The sequence below is a fragment of the Notolepis coatsorum genome (assembly GCF_963971535.1).
Source record: "Notolepis coatsorum genome assembly, contig: SUPER_7_unloc_7, whole genome shotgun sequence".
Classification (NCBI taxonomy): domain Eukaryota; kingdom Metazoa; phylum Chordata; class Actinopteri; order Aulopiformes; family Paralepididae; genus Notolepis; species Notolepis coatsorum.
Window position 1 is genome coordinate 240,421 of NW_028174874.1, and position 24,514 is coordinate 264,934.

The following is a 24,514-nucleotide window of genomic DNA, read 5'->3' on the forward strand; positions in this document are numbered from 1 at the left end:
TTCAGATGATTCAGATGTTGACGATCCATCTTTTGTTTAGTCAGTCACACTCTTACTGTACTTGTTGGGTTTGCAAAGAAAGGCTTGCACATGATAAGTGTACATGATGAATGCACATGATAAGTGTACATGATGAATGTACATGATGAATGTACATGACAAGTGTACATGCTAAGTGTACATTATAAGTGTGCATGATAAGTGTACATGATGATTGTACATGATAAGTGTACATGATAAGTGTACATGATAAGTGTACATGATAAGTGTGCATGATAAGTGTACATGATAAGTGTGCATGATAAGTGTACATGATAAGTGTGCATGATAAGTGTGCATGATAAGTGTGCATGATAAGTGTACATGATGAATGCACATGATAAGTGTACATGATGAATGCACATGATAAGTGTACATGATGAATGCACATGATAAGTGTACATGATGAATGCACATGATAAGTGTACATGATGAATGCACATGATAAGTGTACATGATGATTGTACATGATAAGTGTACATGATGATTGTACATGATAAGTGTACAGGATAAGTGTACATGATAAGTGTACAGGATAAGTGTACATGATAAGTGTACATGATAAGTGTGCATGATAAGTGTGCATGATAAGTGTACATGATAAGTGTACATGATAAGTGTGCATGATAAATGTACATGATAGGTGTACATGATGAATGTACATGATAAATGTACATGATAAACACTCTTTGGATTGTAAATATGTGTATATGTGCTGTGCTGTGTGCTGTATAAGATAAGAGATTCCTTGTTGAATGTTGAAAATAATGTGCTTTTTATTGTTTTCTACAGTGAGGAGCAAGGAGCAGAAGAACTGCCTTCAACCAGTTCAGTGCAGGCGAGACATGGAAGGAGGGCTAACCAAGACAGGTGAGAGACTTATTATTATTATTATTATTAGTGCTTTTGTTTAGTTATAACTCTGTTCATAAAAGTTGAAAATAATGTATTTTTACATGTCATTGTCTACAGCAATGATTTGCCTGGGACATCCAGGTCAAGAAATGACCCAGACAGGTGAGAGACTTATTATGGATGTTTATTGCTTTTTTATTATTACTAGGTTTGCAGACTTTGTACGCAATATATACAGAATGGAATATTCCCCATTGCAATGTTTAGTGCAACATGTTTATTCGTGTTGATACACAGGGTCTCCATGGTATAGATCAGGTGTCAGCAACCTTTTTGACATGGAGTGCCTGTTTGAAATATAGTTGTAACTAGTGTGCCTCAACAATATTCCATGCATCGTAAAAAAAAAAATCTCATAATCAGGTATTCTTAATGATCATTTTTACATTATTACATCATTATTGTTATTGTTATTATTAACAATATTATTATGGTGGTTGTATCAACCCTAAATCTGAGTTGGGGCGGGGGTGCAATGCAGACAAACAGTTCTGCTTGACTGAGCTCCGTTATCTGGGGGCTGTAGTTGGTCACTTTAAGCTGCACACCGCTCTGTTATCTGGGGGCTGTAGTTGGTCACTTTAAGCTGCTCACCGGAGCATCTTTTAATCCAGCTGTTTGCTGTTCTCTGATATTTTCTGACATTTCGTTGATGCGTCGCTCGACACTTCGAGCTGACATGGGGATATCTTTTATCCTTGATTTGATTGTCTCTTTGTTTGGCAAGCCTTCAAACAAAACATCTGAGCTACAGAGAAAAGCCTCCTTGATATCAGTGAATGGCTTTCCACATTTCGCAATGCAATGAACTATGCGGGGCGGCGTGGGGCGGCGTGGCTCAGGGGTAGAGCGGGGCGTCCAATGATCGAAGGGTTGGTGGTTCGAATCCCGCTCAAGCCCATGTCCATCCCATTGCCGTTGTGTCCTTGGGCAAGACACTTAACCTACTTGCCTCGTATGAATGTGTATGCATGTGAATTAATGTTGGTGGTGGTCGGAGGGGCCGTAGGCGTTGATTATTCGCCACGCTTCCGTGAGTCTGCCTCTGGGCAGCTCTGGCTGCAATTGTAGCTTACCACCACCGGTATGACTGTGTATGAACGAATAATGGACTCTGTGAAGCGCTCTGAGTCAGAGCAACAGTCAGTCAGAGAAGAGCGCTATATAAATCCAATCCATTATTATTATTATTATTATGCGATAGCTTGCTTCAGTTGCATGGTTTTTAGCAGTCGTGAACACTTTGAGGGTGCTGGCTTGCTTTCCATACCTGGCCACAGCACGTTTAATCGATTCTGCCTTATCCGCCTGATCTTTGAAACGTTTTTGATGCTTCGTCTCAAAATGGCGTTTCACACCTGACGCAGTGGCGGCTCGCCACTGGTGGCGCTATGGGCGCCGACCCACCTGTTAAATGAGAGAATAAGAAAAAAAAAAAACTTTTTTGTTTTTTGTTTTATAGCCCTATAAATAATATAAACATGTTTAAAATGAATAATATTTACTCATTTTAAGTATGTTTGTATTTCCAATGCACAATATAACGTTATTATCTAAATTAAAAAAACATCGTTTTCCAGAGCAGGAAGTGACATCACGTTTTTTTTATTTTTTTTATTTTTTCGTATTTCTCGGGGGCTATACGTGATAGCGCTCTGAGTGCGCGTCACAGTTTGATCGCTGTCTCCGTCACAGCCAATCAGTGCATACGGCGTTGTGCGTTGAAATATGACTATTATGTTGGAATCCGAGCGCGATTTGAAGCGGTCTAGAAAGCAGCGTGAACTTCCGTGAGAATTTCCATAGCCGCATTTCGCGGAGACGCTCTCTGATTGGCCGACGCCAGTATTTTTTTCTATGGCAGAATTTCACAGAGACGATCTCTGATTGGCCGAATCCAATTTCTAATGTTCCAATTCTAGCAAGTTCTAGCTTGGTTCCTGGTACTAGGACTGTTGTTTGTCTTAGAGCGTGCCGTGCTGTGACTGCAAGTTCTTTAGACTGTTAAGCTTAGGCACTCTTTCAAAGTTGGTTAAGGTTAGAGTTTGTCTTAGAGCATGGCGATAGAACGCCAGGTAGTTTGCAGTCTGTTCGAGCGGAAATGGACAAAGGAATTAAGGAATGTACTTGTTGAGTGTTGTGCTAACGTCGACGAGCTCAGCTGAGCTAACACTTGGCTAACAAGCTATATGGCGGATTATACACGTTTCCTGCCCTGGACGTTTCAACTAAACAGTGAGTCTCTCTCTCTCTCTCTCTAACGTTAGTACTACTAGGCTGGTGTGGGCTAACTGGCTATCGTTCTGGGAGCTAACGTTAGTAGTACTACTAGGCTGGTGCGGGCTAACTGGCTATCGTTCTGTGATTTGTTTACTTGGTAACACGGGTTGCTAAGGAAGCTTTAGGTTCGAGGTTGAAGAAATCTCTCTCTCTCTCTCTTCTTAACGTTAACGGTTGTAAATAGTTTTTTTAGGAGCAGTACTACTGCTGGCCATTCATGAAGCGAGACATTGCTGATTGTTTATTTATCGATGGCTCATTGATTTAACTACTGCAGCTCTCTCAGATTGAAAATACGTGGATTATGGCTTGTTCAATATCGTCTATGTTTGAATGAATGAATGAATGAGAACTTTATTAACAGATTGCAGAATGGGTACAATACAGTACGGCTCAATACACACAATTATTAAGGGGATGCAGACCAGAGAAAGACGTTTGTCTTGTTTACATCAGGGTCCCAGATTTTCGATTCATATCGATAGTTTAATAGCTAGCCTTGGCTCGTTTAACAATATGCAAAATATGTGTACAGCCCTGTACTCATACTGAAGTTATTCTTGGTATATAATAGGTCTGATTGTGTAACGAATCGATTCCACGTCGCGCTGTGTGTGAGAGAGAGAAGGAGAGAGGGAGAGATCTGCCTGTGTTTGGAGACGGGCGAGTTTTGTTTCTAACTTTTCTATTTATATTGTGTTTCAAGTTGTGAATTAGAGTCTAGACTATACTTTATTTGACTGGTTGTGAGTTGTTGTAGTAACAGCTGAGCGACTCGTTCATAAGAGCCGATTCATTGCCGTGAGCGTGAGTCGAATCGCTCACGTCTTGCCATGAGTCTTGCGTGGTACAGTACTGTACTGTACTGTACATGTTCGCAAAATATTTGGTATAGCGCCCCTAGTGGCGAAGTACCCAGCGGCCGCCACTGACCTGACGTTCTGCAAACTACATTTTCTAAACATAAAGTACACACAGCACGGTCCTTCTGACACACAAACCCGTAGTCGTCTGTCCACGAGGGCTGGAATGCCCGAATTTCCTTTGCTTTAACTTTCTTAGCGGGGGTTGCCATCATGAAAGACGGCACATACAGAATGCAACCGCAGCACTGTGTGATTACCTGGTAACTGCGCGCGGGCGCGGGAGGCCAGCTGACTGCTGACAGCTGAGCACCATGGGAACAGCTGTATAGCTGTCATAGGGGTGTGCAAAACAGTCGACTTACAAAAAAGAACCTGTGGGAGGATTTCAACAAGATAAATGCGAGAACAGTGCAAAATATTTCACTATAATATTTCAAAAATATATATATTATAATAAAAAAAAATTATAATTTTCTTTTAATGCTGCCCCCTGTGCCAATGAAAATGCCCCCGCGTGCCTATGCAGGCACGCGTGCCTATGGTTGCCTACCCCTGCTCTAGAGGTTCAAATTCATGAACTCATATCAAGGCAAGAATGACATGAACCCACATGAAAAGCTATTCGATTAGATTCTAATGTATTGTCATCATACAGCACAAGTACAGTACATTGAAAAGACGTTTGGCATCCAACCAGAGTGCAAATGTAACAGTAAAGTGCAATAGTAATGCACAAGTGATTTAAACTGGGTATACAATATATAAATGAGTACTACATACAGTACTGAGTAATAGTACTAATCAGATTTATGTACAGACTTGTAGTATTAATATGTACAGTGTTACAGGTATAAAGACACTATGGTAGTAAGTCATACTGGCCAGCAGCGTAACTAGTACGAGTAGGTAAGGGATATGTACAGATATAGATATAGTATCCACTATCTATAGATGTGTAAAAAGGGTTATATGTAGGCATGTACAGACAGATATGGATAGATATATATACCGTAAGAATAAATTGTACATTATTGTACATGCTATCATACAGAGTTATGGGTTATCATCTAAAATCCCTTCAGTGTAGCAACAAGGCTTTGGTTTGGAGGAAGGAGTAGTTTTATTTACTGATTAAATGTGTTTTCTTTATGCTGCTTGGATCAACACACAGCTGCTGAAGAAATGTAAGGATTTGACATGTTTGATAATTTTACTCATTAAATTTTTTTATTGTTTTGACAGAACAATGGTGGACCGTATAAAGAGCAGCTACACACATGATCATGTTGGTGGCATGTTGCTGCGCTAGTGCTTGATAATAGGCTTGTTTGAGATGACTGATTGCTCACCGCGAAAATAGCAACACGTTCTCATCAGAAAACGTAAATAAAGTACTAATTTACCACAGGAAAAAAGGTACATGTACATTATGTTATAACCATAAGTAATAAAATAAGTATCGGCGAAAGTCCATAACAAACAACTCGACCAGGAGTCGAACAAACAATGATTATGATCACGGGCGAGTTCTCTCACCACTAGACACCCACGCTGATACAAACACAGCAATACTATGATGAAGATTCATTTGAACCTTTAACGGTTATGCTTAAGATAGAAAATTTGTGTAAAGGTTATGGTTCATTTAAGGTAATAGTGTGGTTATGTTTTTGAATTTTTTATTTTATTCGATTTTATTAGGAAAAAGTATCATACAGGGCTCGAAATTAACTTTTTTACTTGGTAGCACTGGTGCTCCCAACTTCAAAAGGTTTGGAGCACCAGCAAAAATTTAGGAGCACCAGCAAAGATTTAGGACCACCCACCAAAATGTAAGGAGCACCAACAATATATATGTAATCAGGGCCTGGAATTAACTTTTTGACTCACCGGCCAGTGGTAGATGGGGAAAATCTACCCGCCAAGTATATTTCTTACCGGCCCAAGAAAAAACACATTTTTGTGTCACATATATATATCAAATGTAAAGACTAACTCAAAAGATAACACACATATACTGTACATATGACACATATAACGATATATAATAATAATAATAATAATAATAATAATAATAATAATAATAATAATAATAATAATAATAATAATAATAATAATAATAATAATAATAATAATAATAATAATAATAATAATAATAATAATAATAATAATAATAATAATAATAATAATAATAATAATAATAATAATAATAATAATAATAATAATAATAATAATAATAAAAATAATAATAATAATAATAATAATAATAATAATAATAATAATAATAATAATAATAATAATAATAATAATAATAATAATAATAATAATAATGCAGGACCTCTTTAGGGGTCTTTATTCGGCATGCAACGAACTGGACATGCAATGGGAGCGGCACACACACACTGGGATACACACACACACACACATGCATTGTCTTTTTCTCAGTCGCCGATGCGATTGAGTCTCTGCACTTGACCCATCCCGTCTATGTGTACATGTAAGTAAGTACCGATAACTTAATATAACGTTCAGAAACAGCAGCAGTCTTTCAAGTGTATTTAAAGGTATGTGCTTGTTTGTCAGGTATATGTACAGAGATCAGTACAGTACAGGTAGTGCAGGAATACTTGCATGATTGACGGCCTTTATGGTGGTTGTATTCCATTGGATGTCCTTTTCTGTACAGTTGCACATTGCTGTACTCCACCCAGTAGGTATGGGAGTTTTCCGTTATTTGTCATGTTTTCAAACTCTCGTTGGGTGTTTGCAATTCATGGGAAGTATCTAATATCTTGGTACAGTGGGCAGGTTGTTAGAAAGTGTAGCTCTGACATGGCTGTTAGCCTAGCCACAGAGGGTTTTGAGGAGAGGCGCCGATGTAATCCGGGATACAGAGATGCAGCCAATGTGACAATGGCTCTGTTCATGGTCACGAATGGATTCCAGCTTCATTGATTTACTACCGATGACAAACGTGTTGTTTCTGTTTTTCCTTTTGACATACTTGCGGCACACAGAACAACTCATCACTACAGCCCAGCGTCATACTGTAGCCAGTCTCTTGAAACACCGCTATCTCCAAACTACCACTCCTCTCGAAACTTTCTTTTGTTAGGTGGTCTCGCTCTCGCTGCCGCGGTGGGTTTTCTTTTTAGCGGTCGGCTTACTCCTTCCATAGTTCCACATATTTGTAACCCATTTAACGTCATAGCAGCTAACGCTAGCTAGCTGTCAGGACAGAAGAGTAGCGGATGTGACGTCGGTAAACAAGCCACAAATTAGGCCTGTCGTAAGACCAAAACACACTGCAGTTTTAATTATTTTACATTACTATTTTGTTACCCGCCACATGGCGGACAGACCACGAAAGGGAGTGATTGAAGGCTAATCTTAACCAATCTAAAATCAGCATTAAAGGTAAGAACGTCAAGCTCACGTTTGATTGGTTAGAATGGTCACTGTCAACTCACAAGGCACATACTGAGTGTACAAACTAGCGAATGTACAGAGAAAGGGACGTTCGGGGAGGGGGGGAGGAGGTCGCACCAGAACAATTATTTGCACTCGCACAAATGCTCCCAATTATTATCTTAGTCTGACATAATCGTAATAGTCTTGTTGTGATTTGTTCTTTTTAACCTGATAAGGGCTCCGTCTCTACTCCTGATGGACTCCAATATCTCCTGAGTAATTTAGTTTGGCAGTGTTCTGCTTTACCCCAATGTGTTTAATTGGAGCCAGTAAATCCAGCACTGATAGAAATGTCTCTTTAAAGAGATTCCATGCCTCATCTACGTCTTTACTGCTCAGTATGTCCATCCAATTTATCTCACTCAGTGATTCAATGAAGTGGTCTTTTGAATAGTGTTTCATTGTCCTTGTTTTTACATAATCCCTTTGAGCGTGGGGAGCTTTAGTGCGTTTGCGGGTACAATATGACCATATGCTCACTGAGGCCATAGGCTAACACTCCTGACTGGCTAATCTTCTCTGAATCGGATACCACGATCAGATCTAAAGTTGTTCTACTGCTGACACAAATACGCGTTGGTTCTTTTATCAGTTAGGATTAGGGTTAAGTTATAGTTAGTTTAAGGTAACAGTGTGGTTAGGGTTATGGTTAGTTTACAGTGACAGTGTGGTTAAGGTTAGGGTTTGGGTGAGGCTATCAGAAAAGTGTGTCTCTGTAGTCTTGAGGTAAAGGCATGCGAGTGTCCAGGGTTCATCTTAGTTTCCCGCTGTTCATCTTAGTCTGAAGCCTAGTAAGCCTGATATCTCCCTTAGTCTGAAGCCTAGTAAGACTAATATCTCCCTTAGTCTGAAGCCTAGTAAGCCTGATATCTCCCTTAGTCTGAAGCCTAGTAATCCTGATATCTCCCTTAGTCTGAAGCCTAGTAAGACTAATATCTCCCTTAGTCTGAAGCCTAATCCTGATATCTCCCCTAGTCTGAAGCCTAGTAAGACTAATATCTCCCTTAGTCTGAAGCCTAGTAAGACTAATATCTCCCTTAGTCTGAAGCCTAGTAAGCCTGATATCTCCCTTAGTCTGAAGCCTAGTAAGACTAATATCTCCCTTAGTCTGAAGCCTAGTAAGACTAATATCTCCCTTAGTCTGAAGCCTAGTAAGACTAATATCTCCCTTAGTCTGAAGCCTAGTAAGCCTGATATCTCCCTTAGTCTGAAGCCTAGTAAGCCTGATATCTCCCTTAGTCTGAAGCCTAGTAATCCTGATATCTCCCTTAGTCTGAAGCCTAGTAAGACTAATATCTCCCTTAGTCTGAAGCCTAATCCTGATATCTCCCTTAGTCTGAAGCCTAGTAAGACTAATATATCCCTTAGTCTGAAGCCTAGTAAGCCTGATATCTCCCTTAGTCTGAAGCCTAGTAAGACTAATATCTCCCTTAGTCTGAAGCCTAGTAAGACTAATATCTCCCTTAGTCTGAAGCCTAGTAAGCCTGATATCTCCCTTAGTCTGAAGCCTAATCCTGATATCTCCCTTAGTCTGAAGCCTAGTAAGACTAATATCTCCCTTAGTCTGAAGCCTAGTAAGACTAATATCTCCCTTAGTCTGAAGCCTAGTAAGACTAATATCTCCCTTGGTCTGAAGCCTAATCCTGATATCTCCTTTAGTCTGAAGCCTAGTAAGACTAATATCTCCCTTAGTCTGAAGCCTAGTAAGCCTGATGGCTCCCTTAGTCTGAAGCCTAGTAAGACTAATATCTCCCATTAGTCTGAAGCCTAGTAAGACTAATATTTCCCTTAGTCTGAAGCCTAATCCTGATATCTCCCTTAGTCTGAAGCCTAGTAAGACTAATATCTCCCTTAGTCTGAAGCCTAGTAAGCCTGATATCTCCCTTAGTCTGAAGCCTAGTAAGACTAATATCTCCCTTAGTCTGAAGCCTAGTAAGACTAATATCTCCCTTAGTCTGAAGCCTAGTAAGACTAATATCTCCCTTAGTCTGAAGCCTAGTAAGCCTAATATCTCCCTTAGTCTGAAGCCTAGTAAGACTAATATCTCCCTTAGTCTGAAGCCTAGTAAGACTAATATCTCCCTTAGTCTGAAGCCTAGTAAGACTAATATCTCCCTTAGTCTGAAGCCTAGTAAGACTAATATCTCCCTTAGTCTGAAGCCTAGTAAGCCTAATATTTCCCTTAGTCTGAAGCCTAGTAAGACTAATATCTCTGGTTAATAACATCTGGTTGATGTGCGGTTTCCCATGTGGGGGACCAGGTTCAGATCCATGTTGTTACACACAGACCCACAGCATCTGTATGAAGTGTAATATTTCTATCTGATTTAACAGGATTAAAAAAGTAGAGTTTTAGTCACCAAACATGTGTGTGAGCTTGTAAACTTGTGTGGATGAAAACACACAGAGACTCAAACACTGGATGCTTCACACACACACACACACACACACACACACACACACACACACACACACACACACACACACACACACACACGCACGCACACGCACACGCAAAGAGACTCTCACACCGGATGCTTCACACACACACGCACACACACAAAGAGACTCACACCGGAAGCTACACACACAGACACACACCGGATGCTTCACACACACACACACGCACGCACACACGCACGCACGCACGCACACACACACACACACGCACACGCAAAGAGACTCTCACACCGGAAGCTACCCACATAGACACACCAGATGCTTCACACACACACACACACACACACACACACACACACACACACACACACACACACACACACACACACACACACACACACACACACACACACACAGACACAGACACAGACACACACACACACTTTGTTACACACACACACACTTTGTTACATGTCTGGCTGTGTGACGTCAACTTGTCAGCATGAAATAACCGCACCAGGATAGCTTAGCAAGTAGATAATCAGACGTTGTCGCTTTTGGAATTTACTCCACACCCATTTATTATTAAAAACATTGAATCAGGGCTATGAAATTACAATGCCTGGTCATACAGCATTCATTCAATGTACATAATCAACAAATAGTTTTCACAGACACAAGCCACATCGTTGAGAAGCATCCAGCTGCACAGCCGGAGAGCAAGGCTCCCAGGGCCGCGCTTTGGGGGCCGCGCTGTGAGGTCCGCGCTGTGGTTGGAGTATTGCAGCTTGGTCTCTGTGCACGAGACTGTGAGGAACGTGCGAAAACAATCGAAAGTAAGTAACGTTAGTGCATAACTAACACTTTAATAACTAAAAAGGAATATTAATATAGGAGAATTTGACAACCAAATTAACTATGATGGCGCAAGGGATTGAGATATAATAATTATTGTGTCTAATGGCACTGACTTCAACGACCGTAGCTAAGTATTAACCTGCAAAACTAATCGTTAGTCCAACATTAGTTTAACGTTCTGTTATATTTCAATTGCCTTACTTACTTACTGCCTAAATATATGGTAAGGGTATACTCTTGCTATACAGTATGTGGATATGATAAGTAAATGTATGATAAGATATGATGAAGTAAATAAGGAATGGTGAATATTACATGTATGTGTATACTGGATATTAACAACAGTATTATAGGCATACAGCAGTATTGTACAGCAGTATTGTACAGCCAGCAATATTATACATTATTATACATGACTATTCTATGCAAGTAGGCTATGTCTAAGCTATTTTACAGTATTATACACAACCTATGTGCAATATGCATAAGACTATGAGCTATATGTGGGTATGTCAGGTTGTCTTGTGGTCAAAGTTATGTATGTGGAATCATATAAGAATGTTCAATTTGACCAATTAGGCCCTTTCTTTTTCTAGATGCATATCACCATTAAAAATGGTGAATCTTGATGCACCACATGCTGCCAGCACTTTCATTGCCCTTTCTGCAATACATCCTTATTCAAACGAACAAGGTTGAGAGGTCCATTTTAAGCAGGCAGTTTCCTATGAAGGTAAAGTTGGCCAACATTCTCTGGGAAATGCAAATGGGTTTACAGTAGAGACCATTAGAGAAATTAATCAAAACTAACCCTTCTGTGATGTCTGTGGCAGGTAATAGGTATATGATTCAGATGTTGTAGCATATTCAATTGACAAATGATCTCTCTCTCGCTCTCGCCCTCGCTCTCTCTCTCTCTCTCTCTCTCGCTCTCGCTCTCTCTCTCGCTCTCGCTCTCTCTCTCTCAGGGGAAGGAGTCCAGCTGGAACTGCATAGCTGTTCCTCCATCCATCCACCTATCTATTCTTCCCTACCTCCTTGTCAATAAAAAAATATAAACAAATAAAGCCGTTCCGTCCTCTGAGCTTTTAAAATTGACAAACTGGTTTAGGTAACTTAGAATCTAGATCACAAGTCAGTTTTGGGAAAGTTATGTGAACACAGAAGAGCTTGTGATAACGGCTGCAGTGGCTACTTTTGTGTTATATTGTTAAGATATTGTGTGAGCAAATAAAAAGAAAAATACATTTTATGAAGTATAGTTAATATAACTATATATTAATTTGAATGTAATGTATTAATGTATACTAACTATACATAACATTTGTAATTAATGTATAGTTAATTTACTCATACAGTATGCACATCCTCTGGCCTGTTTGTAGAACTTCCCTGTGTTGTTGACAAAGCTAAACCCTATTGATATGAAGTCGAATGGGAACATGAGAGGATTCAAGATTCAAGATTGTTTATAGTCATGTGCACAGTTAAACAGACAGTTTGCCATACAATGAAAATCTTACTTTGCTAGTCTCTGTTCAGTATTGCACTACTGGGTTATTTGCTGCTATGTTTCAATATAATAATAATAATAATAAGAAGAAGAAGAATTATAATTAATACTTTTGAGTTTTTATTTGTTAGCATGGAAAAGCAAAGAAACGTGATTGTCAGTTGTGTATATACAGAGCTCCAGATTCAGCATTGAAGGACTGCATGGAGGTGTTATTTGCCCAGACTCAGAAGGTTACATTCATCTGCGGGGATAAATCACTGTACATTCTATATTGCTCACTAATAAATACTACCATATCTGAACTACTGTGTGGAGATTTGGGGTAACACTTATAAAAGTAACTTAAAACCATTATGCACACTACAAAAAAGAGCAATTGGGATTATCAATAAGGTAGGATATCTGGAACACACAAACACACTGTTTTTAAAATCACATGCCATGAAACTCAGGGACCTGGCTGAATTTAAGACTGCACAAATCATGTTTAAAGCACGAAACAATTCACTCCCGGGTTACTTTTCGATCGCGTGACATTGTTCAGAAAGTTTGGTGCACTTGACAAATCGCTGTGTGAAAGCAAACCGAACCAAATTAAGAATGCAACCTAACTGCACCCCCCCCCCCCCCCCCCCCCCTCCAGAGTGACAAACATGGCACTCTGCAATAAGTCTGCACCTAAATAATAATGTAATAAAAACGGGTTATATGATCATTAGCAGGGAAAACTGCTGTTTGTCAAAATGCCCTTCAATAACCAACTGCACAGCCGGGGTACAAAAGAGTAACAACTGTATTAGATAAAAGCACCAATGATGATCAGATCATAGTTACAGGGGACACGGGGTTAATAATCAGGCACCGTAAAGTGCTTCTGTTATATAAGTAACTGATCACAGTCGATACACAACCATATGGAACACACAATAGTGGATACAATGTAAAATGGGTTAGGGTCATTACAGGGTTAATGCCCAATCGCCTCTACGAGCGGAACGTAACACATTTCATTCACCAGTTTCGCAGAATGTATCTGGAGAAGAAGGTATTTGAACACGTGACGACCGGCCGCGTTGTTATGCAAAGTAGTGCCGCGCGTGCAGCGCGTTCCTGTGTGCACGCGCGCGCGCGCACCAATAATGACCCGCGTGGGTCCCTGCTGCTCCTCCTGACGTCGTCATCACCCGCGCTCAAGTCGCGTCACAATAATAACAACACAAATATAATAACGCGCACATGTTGTGTGTGTGACTGTTACAACTTCTGATTAGTCATCATCACTTTTATTTGTTATTTCTTGTTTAGATGACCGTCGACTCACAATGGATCCCAACACAGTAGGTAAGAGGATCTTACTGTCCGAGGGGAACAGAAGAGCGAGGTTTACACCTGAGCCGCAGACATATCCTGATCACCCGGAGAGATTTGACCGCAGTAATGAAGTGCTGTGTGAAGAGAGTCTGACTGGACGCTGCTACTGGGAGGTAGAGACCTGGGGATATGGTGCTGTAGGAGTGGCGTACGGGAGCATCACCAGGAAAGAAGTGGGAGACCCGAGATACAGAAGAAGGAGCGACAAGCTCTGGGTCTGTTACATTAACCCTGTCGGGGCTGGTTCTCGCTTTACTTTCTATCACAACCGTGGAGTAGACCGCGTGTTAGTCCCGGGTCCCTACCTCCCCCTCTTCCACAGACTCGGAGTGTATCTGGACTGGCCCGCTGGCATCCTGTCATTCTACCGGGTCTCCGCTGATGACGACACACGGACCCACCTTCACACCTACAACACCACGTTCACTGAACCCCTCTACCCGTGGTTTGGCATCTATAGCGAGGAGGGGGTGACCTTGTGCAGAGCATACCAGAGTAATGACGTGAGTATTTCTGTTGGCATCTTCCTGACCTGCATATACACTGTATATATCATTGTCAAATTAAGTGTTGATAGCGTGGATTAATTACCACGAAGAGATGCTATAGCATTGAATGAATGAATGAATGAATGAATGAATGAATGAATGAATGAATGAATGAATGAATGAATGAATGAATGAATGAATGAAAACTTTATTTAACAGATTGCAGAATGGGTACAATACAGTACGGCTCAATACACACAATTGTTAAAGTGTTGCAGACCAGAGAACGGCGTTTGTCTTGTTTACATCAGGGTCCCCCATTTTCAATTCATAGTGTAAATAACTAATAATAATGTGTAATTGTGTAGTGTGTAATTACTGAGAAAGTTGCCATCGTTAATATAGTACGGTACTTTGATTTAAATGTCTCAAGCTATAATGTTCTGTGCAATAATATACATTTCCTTAGGTGTTTTTTTTATTTACATTTAAAAAAATAAAATTTATAAACCTTTGGAAATTTTACCCGGAGACAACCGAATGAAACCAATAGATAAGAGGTTGCTGTTACAATGTCATAAAGATAATAAAACCCCACGTTATCAAAATAGATTTGACTGTGATGTATGGGAATTCTACTTTGGTCAAACTTTAGCACAGTATTGATGTTGGTATCTTTTAGAAAACAACACGTTCTGTTCCTTTTTTGTATTCCAGTCCTGGACGAGCTTCACACCTGACGTGTCAACTGTCTCTACAAGCACCGTATACAAGTAACCACATTTTAATACAGGCTCTTCTGTTTCCCCTGCCCTTCAAGATGTTAACATTTGAATCTGTACAAATTCTAAATAACAATTTACTTTGAATTGCCATACTTGGTTTGAATGACTTATATGTTATAGAAAGTAGAGTATACACACACAGTACATTTCGCAGAGTAGATTTTACTCAAACTGAGTAACATTTTAGTAAGTTTGAGTAGTAGTAGTTGAGTAAAAATTTACTCTGCAAAATGTACTCTGTGAAATTTACTGTGCACTAAGCCTAATATCTCCCTTGGTCTGAAGCCTATAAGACTAATCTCCCTTAGGCTGATGCCTAGTAAGACTAATATCTCACTTAGTCTGAAGCCTAGTAAGCCTAAAATCTCACTTAGTCTGAAGCCTAGTAAACCAGACCCACAGCAACTGTATGAAGTGTGATATTTGTATTTGATTTATCAAGATTAAATAAGTAGAGTTTTAGTCACCAAACATGCATGTTGTGAGAGTGTACCTCTCTGCTGTTCCAAGAACTATAGCTATTCAGATGGAGCCCTAATGTTTCATGGCTTTAGACCACACCTCTCCTTCTTTGGTTTGACATGGCGGCTCCCCTCACTTCGATCAATGAGCAGCCTGATTCTGCTCCTCGTCCGACCACCACCTGAGGTCAGCATACCCCCCCCCCCCACACACACACACACACACACACACACACACACACACACACACACACATACACACATACACGTGCACACAAAACACACACTCACACACCTTCTAGTATCATCATACTGTATTCCGGTTGGAAAACCCTTACAGAAAAGTAAGCATTGCTTTTGTCATTTTGAAGTCTACATGTTAAAATAATAGCTCTACATTCTGACATCACTGATACAGAGTGTCTGGTCAGTAACATGGGTCTCTCAGTCCCTCCACTCTGCAGTAAACAGCCATCACTGATATAGAGTGTCTGGTCAGTAACATGGGTCTCCCAGTCCCTCCACTCTGCAGTAAACAGCCATCACTGATATAGAGTGTCTGGTCAGTAACATGGGTTTCCCAGTCCCTCCACTCTGCAGTAAACAGCCATCACTGATATAGTGTCTGGTCAGTAACATGGGTCTCCCAGTCCCTCCACTCTGCAGTAAACAGTCATCACTGATATAGAGTGTCTGGTCAGTAACATGGGTCTCCCAGTCCCTCCGCTCTGCAGTAAACAGCCATCACTGATATAGAGTGTCTGGTCAGTAACATGGGTCTCCCAGTCCCTCCACTCTGCAGTAAACAGCCATCACTGATATAGAGTGTCTGGTCAGTAACATGGGTCTCTCAGTCCCTCCGCTCTGCAGTAAACACAAAATAAATTTTCTGGAATCCCGTTCTTACTTTATCCAATCAGGAGAGAGAACCCTAGATATTTTTACATTCAAGACATTTTGCCAAACCAAAGATAATAAAACCCCACGTTATCAAAATAGATTTGACTGTGACGTATGGGAATTCTACTTTGGTCAAACTTTAGCACAGTATTGATGTTGGTATCTTTTAGAAAACAACACGTTCTGTTCCTTTTTTGTATTCCAGTCCTGGACGAGCTTCACACCTGACGTGTCAACTGTCTCTACAAGCACCGTATACAAGTAACCACATTTTAATACAGGCTCTTCTGTTTCCCCTGCCCTTCAAGATGTTAACATTTGAATCTGTACAAATTCTAAATAACAATTTACTTTGAATTGCCATACTTGGTTTGAATGACTTATATGTTATAGAAAGTAGAGTATACACACACAGTACATTTCGCAGAGTAGATTTTACTCAAACTGAGTAACATTTTAGTAAGTTTGAGTAGTAGTAGTTGAGTAAAAATTTACTCTGCAAAATGTACTCTGTGAAATTTACTGTGCACTAAGCCTAATATCTCCCTTGGTCTGAAGCCTATAAGACTAATCTCCCTTAGGCTGATGCCTAGTAAGACTAATATCTCACTTAGTCTGAAGCCTAGTAAGCCTAAAATCTCACTTAGTCTGAAGCCTAGTAAACCAGACCCACAGCAACTGTATGAAGTGTGATATTTGTATTTGATTTATCAAGATTAAATAAGTAGAGTTTTAGTCACCAAACATGCATGTTGTGAGAGTGTACCTCTCTGCTGTTCCAAGAACTATAGCTATTCAGATGGAGCCCTAATGTTTCATGGCTTTAGAAAGGAACTTAACTTCAATTCGAGCAAAGCTTGGATGTGTTCTCTATTGCACGTGTGCCTATATTGGGAGAGAATTATTGGACTGGAGGAACTGAATATATTGCTATCATTATTAAACGTCAGTTTCTGCATCACTGTAGGGAAAACAGACATTAGTATAAATCTGATTCTTTGGTTATAACCTGCATCTGAATCGTTCTGATACAGGTGTTCCTATGGTGTCTCAGGTTCAGGTTATATAAACACACATACTAATAATTATAGAGCCAACGTTATAGTTGTTTGAATCTTTGCCCCAGATTCAGGTTATATAAAAACAGATGGTATATAAAGCCAACATCATGTAATCTTTCTAATACAGCAGTTACTATTGTGTGCCCCAGGTCCAGGTTGCCCAGTGCAGGTGTGTTCGAGTGTGGTTCCACAGGGCTGGTGTTTGGAGTGGAGGGGGAGAGGGAGGTGCAGTACGAGACCGTCCAATGGGACGAGAGCCTCCTCAAGTCAGCTGGCATGACTCCTGCAGGTCCTCTGTTCAGGATCCAGTGTCCTCAGGGCTCTGTCTCCCAGCTACAGCTCCCACACTGTTTAACTTCAGCCGGTAAGTCAGTGTTTGTTGATGACATATTGCTAATTATTTGCACATTATTAATCTAATAACCTTATGAAACGGTAGCACTTTGGGCGACATTGTTGACATGACATTATACATAGGAAAACTATATAATGCCCCAAGTCTTCATACAGTACACTCACAATATTTGAATAGATGAGATTCAAAACACAATGTTTATTATATATTAATAACAACAACAGTTTGACACAGTGTTAGGATGCATCTCAAATGGATATTCGGGGTCTCAGCTTTCATTGATATTTGGTGATTATTTGAAGAATATAACTGACATTTATTAAATCAATGATTTAATTAATAGATTTTTACCAATGCAAGGAATGCACAGGAATGTGCCTTAAGGCCCTCCCATAGTCGAGCGGACCATACACGGAGCAAACTCCCGCATGCTCAAAGCGGACCGAAAGGGTACTCAAAGCAGACCCACAGCAGAGTCCAAGTGCGAAGCTCCTATTTTCTGACGTGCGGACGTCTGCGGTGCCCACTTGGTGTCACACAAACTGGCGTGAGGTGTAAACTGGTGTAAACTGGCGCGAGACATGTAGGAAATTGGTCCACGGAGATCCGCTCGACTATGAAAGCTCAAAGAGTCCAGTGGACCTCCGCAGAGTCCAGTCCGTGTACAGTCCGCTCGACTATGGGAGCACCTTTAGGGATACTCAGTACACTCAGCACATAGGTCTGCTGTCAAACAATACACTCAGCACATAGGTCTACTGTCAAACAATACACTCAGCACATAGGTCTGGTGTCAGACAATACACTCGGCACATAGGCCTGCTGTCATACAATACACTCGGCACATAGGCCTGCTGTCATACAATACACTCAGTACATAGGCCTGGTGTCAAACAATACACTCAGCACATAGGTCTACTGTCACACAATACACTCGGCACATAGGCCTACTGTCAGACAATACACTCAGCACATAGGCCTACTGTCAGACAATACACTCAGCACATAGGCCTGGTGTCAAACAATACACTCAGCACATAGGTCTGCTGTCAGACAATACACTCAGCACATAGGCCTGCTGTCACACAATACACTCAGCACATAGGTCTGCTGTCAGACAATACACTCAGTACATAGGTCTGGTGCCACACAATACACTCAGCACATAGGTCTGCTGTCAAACAATACACTCTGCACATAGGTCTGCTGTCAAACAATACACTCAGTACATAGGTCTGGTGTCAAACAATACACTCAGCACATAGGTCTGCTGTCACACAATACACTCAGTACATAGGCCTGCTGTCACACAATACACTCAGTACATACTATAGGCCTGCTGTCACACAATACACTCAGTACATACTATAGGTCTGCTGTCACACAATACACTCAGCACATACTATAGGCCTGCTGTCACACAATACACTCAGTACATACTATAGGCCTGCTGTCACACAATACACTCAGCACATATCCCTGCTGTCACACAATACACTCAGCACATAGGCCTGCTGTCACACTATATACTCAGCACAAGGGTCTGTTTGCCCTATCGGTTATATTGTGCGTTACAACAAATATATTATTTGAATCTGAATATATACTATGAGTAAAAGTAAACAGTATACACAAGGTGCAGTATACACAAGGTACCCTAACTGGCATGATATACGTCATACGTTGTAGTCCGTGCAGGTTTTGGTGGTTAAGAGTCCGACATTCCTAGTAATGCATAATACAAAAACAATAGAGAAACAGAGGTATGAAACAACGTACAGCATACGTACAGCATACGTGATCACAGAGGTATGAAGCAACATTTCTGTTGTCCTCCACAGCGCTGTCCTGCGATTATCTGTCGTTAGCTGTCGTCCACATCACCGATGATGGGTTGAGGACCATCTTGGAGCCGCTGAGGATTACCCGGACTCACGTGGTGGTGAACGTACCACACCTCTCCCTCTTTGGTTTGATATGGCGGCTCCTCGAAGGGCTGTTCCCCTCACCTCGATCAATAAGCAGCCTGATTCTGCTCCTCGTCCGACGACCAGCACGGTCTGAACACCAAGTACTGGACGTGTTTCTGCTGCCGAGAAACGTGCTATACAACGACGTAAGTTAGGGTCCAGTTAGGGTACCTTGTGTATACTGTTTACTCGTACTCTTAGTATACATTCAGATTCTAATTCTGTATTGCCTATTGTAACATATAATATTACCGGGGAGGGAACGGGGTGGGAGTGAGGTGGGAACGGAGAGGGAACGGGGGGAGGGATAGATAGATAGATACTGTAAATAGATAGATAGATAGATAGATAGATAGATAGATAGATAGATAGATAGATAGATAGATAGATAGATAGATAGATAGATACTTTATTAATCCCCTTGGGGAAATTCAGGTATCCAGTAGCAGCTCAGTCAGTTGACGGACAATAGAGAGCGATAAAAAAGGACAACCAATGCAACAAACAAACAATGAAGGTCAGCGCTGAAATAAAAAGTTCCAATGAATTAAATAAATAAATGGTGAGCACTATTGCACAGTGTTAAGTCAAATAAAATCAAATTACAGTATACAAATTTAAAATGAATTGCACATTGTCCCAATGGGGGGGGGGGGGGGGGGGGGGGGGGGGGGGGGGGCGTGCCCAGGTCATGGGAGAGAGGATACTAGGAAATGTATTTTGTGTTTACTGCAGAACGGAGGGACTGGGAGACCCATGTTACTCACTGGCTGTCGGAATGTAGAGCTATTATTTTAACATGTAGGCCAGTTATTTTAACAAACGAGTGGTACACTTGTTTCTGTGAAGTACAAGCGGACACTTGTCTTGCCAACTCATAGATATAGAATAATGTATCTGAATGAATGCAACCTTCTATTTCTGTGTGCTAACTGAATCACATTGATTAAATATAAAAATTTTAATACTAAACTATCCGATCCAATTTTTCCGGTTGAAGGTATACGCACAGCATGAGGATAGCAAAGAAATCCCGATCGAAGCCAGTTGTGACCTGACCAGAGACCAAGACTACAGTCTGGAGTGTGTTCCAGAGTATAGGCGGCAACCTACGGTCAGCATACCCCCCCCCCACACACACACACACACACACACACACACACACACACACACACACACACACACACACACACACACACACACACACACACACACATACACACATACACGTGCACACAAAACACACACTCACACACCTTCTAGTATCATCATACTGTATTCCGGTTGGAAAACCCTTACAGAAAAGTAAGCATTGCTTTTGTCATTTTGAAGTCTACATGTTAAAATAATAGCTCTACATTCTGACATCACTGATACAGAGTGTCTGGTCAGTAACATGGGTCTCCCAGTCCCTCCACTCTGCAGTAAACAGTCATCACTGATATAGAGTGTCTGGTCAGTAACATGGGTCTCCCAGTCCCTCCGCTCTGCAGTAAACAGCCATCACTGATATAGAGTGTCTGGTCAGTAACATGGGTCTCCCAGTCCCTCCGCTCTGCAGTAAACAGCCATCACTGATATAGTGTCTGGTCAGTAACATGGGTCTCCCAGTCCCTCCACTCTGCAGTAAACAGTCATCACTGATATAGAGTGTCTGGTCAGTAACATGGGTCTCCCAGTCCCTCCGCTCTGCAGTAAACACAAAATAAATTTTCTGGAATCCCGTTCTTACTTTATCCAATCAGGAGAGAGAACCCTAGATATTTTTACATTCAAGACATTTTGCCAAACCAAATGTTCTTACTGCACTGGCAGGTAATTTGCAACAAGCACTGCATAGACTCAGACACATTGCATGGAATAAACTTGTAATTTAAAGGTTCAGTCCACGTGGTCCTCATTGCCAGCCGGACAGAGTGAGGACTGTGTAGACTCAATCGCAACGGCTGTGTCTATGCGGTCCTCATTCTAAACAATCGAAAATCATTAGTGCACAATTAAAGGAATATGAATTACCGGTATATAAATGTTTTATTGCTTTTGATCTATTACAATTACTTTGTCATCTGTTCTCAGAGTGGGCAGTTTCGTCTGAATTATGGACCAAAATACGATCCGACATTTGTAGTAAAAACGGATCCAAACGCAAGGGAGGTTGGATTGACGATAAGGGATCCACGTGATGGCTGTGCTGTTTGGAGTCGAGATGTTGACCTGCCAGGTAAATTCACTCCTTGAATGGAATGATCACAGTTATCAGAATTATCAGTTAAGTAATCTTTTGTTAAAATAAGTGTTAAGCAGCTCTACATTCCAACAGCCATCACTGATATATGGAGTGTCTGGTCAGTAACATGGGTCTCCCAGTCCCTCCACTCTGCAGTAAACACATCACTGATACAGAGTGTCTGGTCAGTAACATGGGTCTCCCAGTCCCTCCGCTCTGCAGTAAACAGCAATCACTGATATAGAGTGTCTTGGTCAGTAACATGGGTCTCCCAGTCCCTCCGCTCTGCAGTAAACAGCCATCACTGATATAGAGTGTCTGGTCAGTAACATGGGTCTCCCAGTCCCTCCGCTCTGCAGTAAACAGCCATCACTGATATAGAGTGTCTGGTCAGTAACATGGGTCTCCCAGTCCCTCCACTCTGCAGTAAACAGCCATCACTGATATAGAGTGTCTGGTCAGTAACATGGGTCTCCCAGTCCCTCCGCTCTGCAGTAAACAGACATCACTGATATAGAGTGTCTGGTCAGTAACATGGGTCTCTCAGTCCCTCCGCTCTGCAGTAAACAGAAAATACATTTTCTGAAATCCTGTTCTCACTTTATCCAATCAGGAGGGAGAACCCTAGATATTTTTACATTCAATAAATCTTGCCAAGCCAAATGTTCTTACTGCACTGGCAGGTCATTTTCTGTTTACTGCAGAGCGGAGGGACTGGGAGACCCATGTTACTGACCAGACACTCTGTATAAGTGATGGCTGTTTGAATGTAGAGCTACCGCAGTCTCAGGTCCACGTCCAACAGAACACTGAGCAGCTACTTCCACCGGGCGAACAGACTACTGACGGATAGACTCTGAATTATCACATGAGCAGACACACACAAAAGCACCTCCAGTGACTTACACAAGCACACTGATTACACGCACACACTGCTGCTACTTACACGGTAGAATAGTCTTTAAATACCCTGTATTATTGTATAGTTTGTATAGATCGTTGTGTATTGTTGTCTACAAAACTACTACGGTTGAGGAGCCAGGAAAAACAAGCATCTCACGTTTTTCTGAATATATGTACATTTAACCCCTTCACTACCACAGCGCAGGTGTTTAACCTGTAGTGTGGTAGTGAAAGGGTTAACCTTCTGTAGTGTGGTAGTGAAAGGGTTAACATTTTGTAGTGAAGGGGTTAACCCTTTGTAGTGGTAGTGAAAGGGTTACCGTTCTGTAGTGTGGTAGTGAAAGGGTTAGCCCTTTGTGGTAGTGAAAGGGTTACCGTTCTGTAGTGTGGTAGTGAAAGGGTTAGCCCTTTGTGGTAGTGAAAGGGTTAACCTTCTGTATTGCGGTAGTGAAAGGGTTAGCGTTAGCCCTTTGTGGTGTGGTAGTGAAAGCGTTAAAAAAGCTGTGACAATAAAATGATGTGAGTCTGAGCCGGCTCTGTTTCTCCGTGTCTGATGCCCCGTTTCTGTCCCTTCCCCTCCAGGTGGACAGGCAGCCGTGGCAGGAGGAGACGCCGGCTCCTCCTCTGCTCCTCGTCCTTCTGCTCCTCCCTCAATCTCTGCTCATACTGGTGCATTCGTCACTGCTTATAACATGAATGACAACACTTTTAATGGAACGGTTAACATCACTTCTCCAGCAGGACACCAGCCTATCCCCCCCCCCAAATGGCCTTCTTTTTGCCATATCCTGTGAAAATAATCCCACAGCGCACCCGCCGTCAACTGACGCTGGGCCGCAAGGAACAGTAGATAGTTGGCCCGGTCCCTCCCGCTGTGCGACGCACCCAAGGGGGGACCCCGACAGAAAGGGCCGGTTTGATACGGGAGAAGCTGTCATCAAACTGGTTGACACACACCCCCCCCCTGAACACCCATCTAGCGCATGCTGAGGAGTTGTTCTGCAGCTAGACACGCAAGGCATGAGGGGCATGGGCTCCTACACGCCGAAGCCCTGCAGTGATATTGCTATCACCCAAATCACGCTCCCCTCTTCTTTGCAGACCACTGCCGCTCTCACGGGAGTGGGAGACATCAGCGTGATACTAGGGCTGGGCGATATGGCCTAAATATGATATCACGATATTTTCTGACCTTTCGGCGATACACGATACACATCACGATGTTTTTCTTTTTTACCCCAAACAATTCATTATGAGGCTTACCAAGACAGTATTTGAGTTTGCAAGCTAACATTAAAGACAAAATAAAATACCCATGCATTTAGCATTTTTATATTAGATTTAGATTATTAGATTATATATTGCATATGAGATATTATATGATTTAGATATGAAATATGATGAATTGAAAATGGGGGACCCTGATGTAAACAAGACTAAAGTCTTTCTCTGGTCTGCATCCCCTTAACAATTGTATGTATTGAGCTGTACTGTACCCATTCTGCAATATGTTAAAGTTTTAAATCAATCAATCAATAAATAGCATTTTAGCATTTTTATGAAACTACTGTATATATGTATGTCTCTAAATGTTTTGATGAATTGAAAATGGAGGACCCTTATGTAAAAAAGCCGAAAGTCTTTTTCTG

At 41.4% G+C, this 24,514-nt stretch overlaps 2 protein-coding genes and 1 long non-coding RNA gene across 4 annotated transcripts in view; all 3 read left to right on the forward strand.

Moving 5' to 3' along the window:
* The window catches only part of LOC311232773 (uncharacterized protein), a gene marked incomplete at its 5' end in the record, with an annotated part of 152,562 nt that overhangs the window by 7,716 nt on the left and 120,332 nt on the right, over positions 1-24,514 (forward strand). The window lies entirely within an intron of this gene.
* On the forward strand, positions 1,004-11,562 carry LOC311232776. 2 transcript variants are annotated; one of them, XR_014619974.1, is made up of 3 exons: positions 1,004-1,056; positions 10,636-10,806; positions 11,425-11,562. It is a non-coding gene; the product is annotated as an uncharacterized lncRNA (long non-coding RNA). The 2 variants fall into 2 exon arrangements; XR_014619975.1 differs by having other exon boundaries at positions 10,645-10,806.
* Positions 15,511-24,291, forward strand: LOC311232775 (uncharacterized protein). The gene is made up of 7 exons (XM_084338354.1): positions 15,511-15,636; positions 16,555-16,610; positions 17,560-17,774; positions 19,607-19,881; positions 20,736-20,849; positions 21,812-21,956; positions 23,448-24,291. The coding sequence occupies exons 1-7, from the start codon at positions 15,526-15,528 to the stop codon at positions 23,657-23,659; spliced, it is 1,128 nt and encodes a 375-aa protein (XP_084194480.1). The 5' UTR covers positions 15,511-15,525; the 3' UTR covers positions 23,660-24,291.

What these genes read in the sequence shown, in the direction of transcription:
- LOC311232775 (XM_084338354.1), top strand. Translation starts at nt 15,526, where the DNA reads ATGTTTCATGGCTTTAGACCACACCTCTCCTTCTTTGGTTTGACATGG. An exon ending in TCTACAAGCACCGTATACAA is followed by an intron (nt 16,611 to 17,559) that starts GTAACCACATTT and finishes TGTGTGCCCCAG; the next exon opens with GTCCAGGTTGCCCAGTGCAG. An exon ending in TCGAGATGTTGACCTGCCAG is followed by an intron (nt 21,957 to 23,447) that starts GTAAATTCACTC and finishes CTTCCCCTCCAG; the next exon opens with GTGGACAGGCAGCCGTGGCA.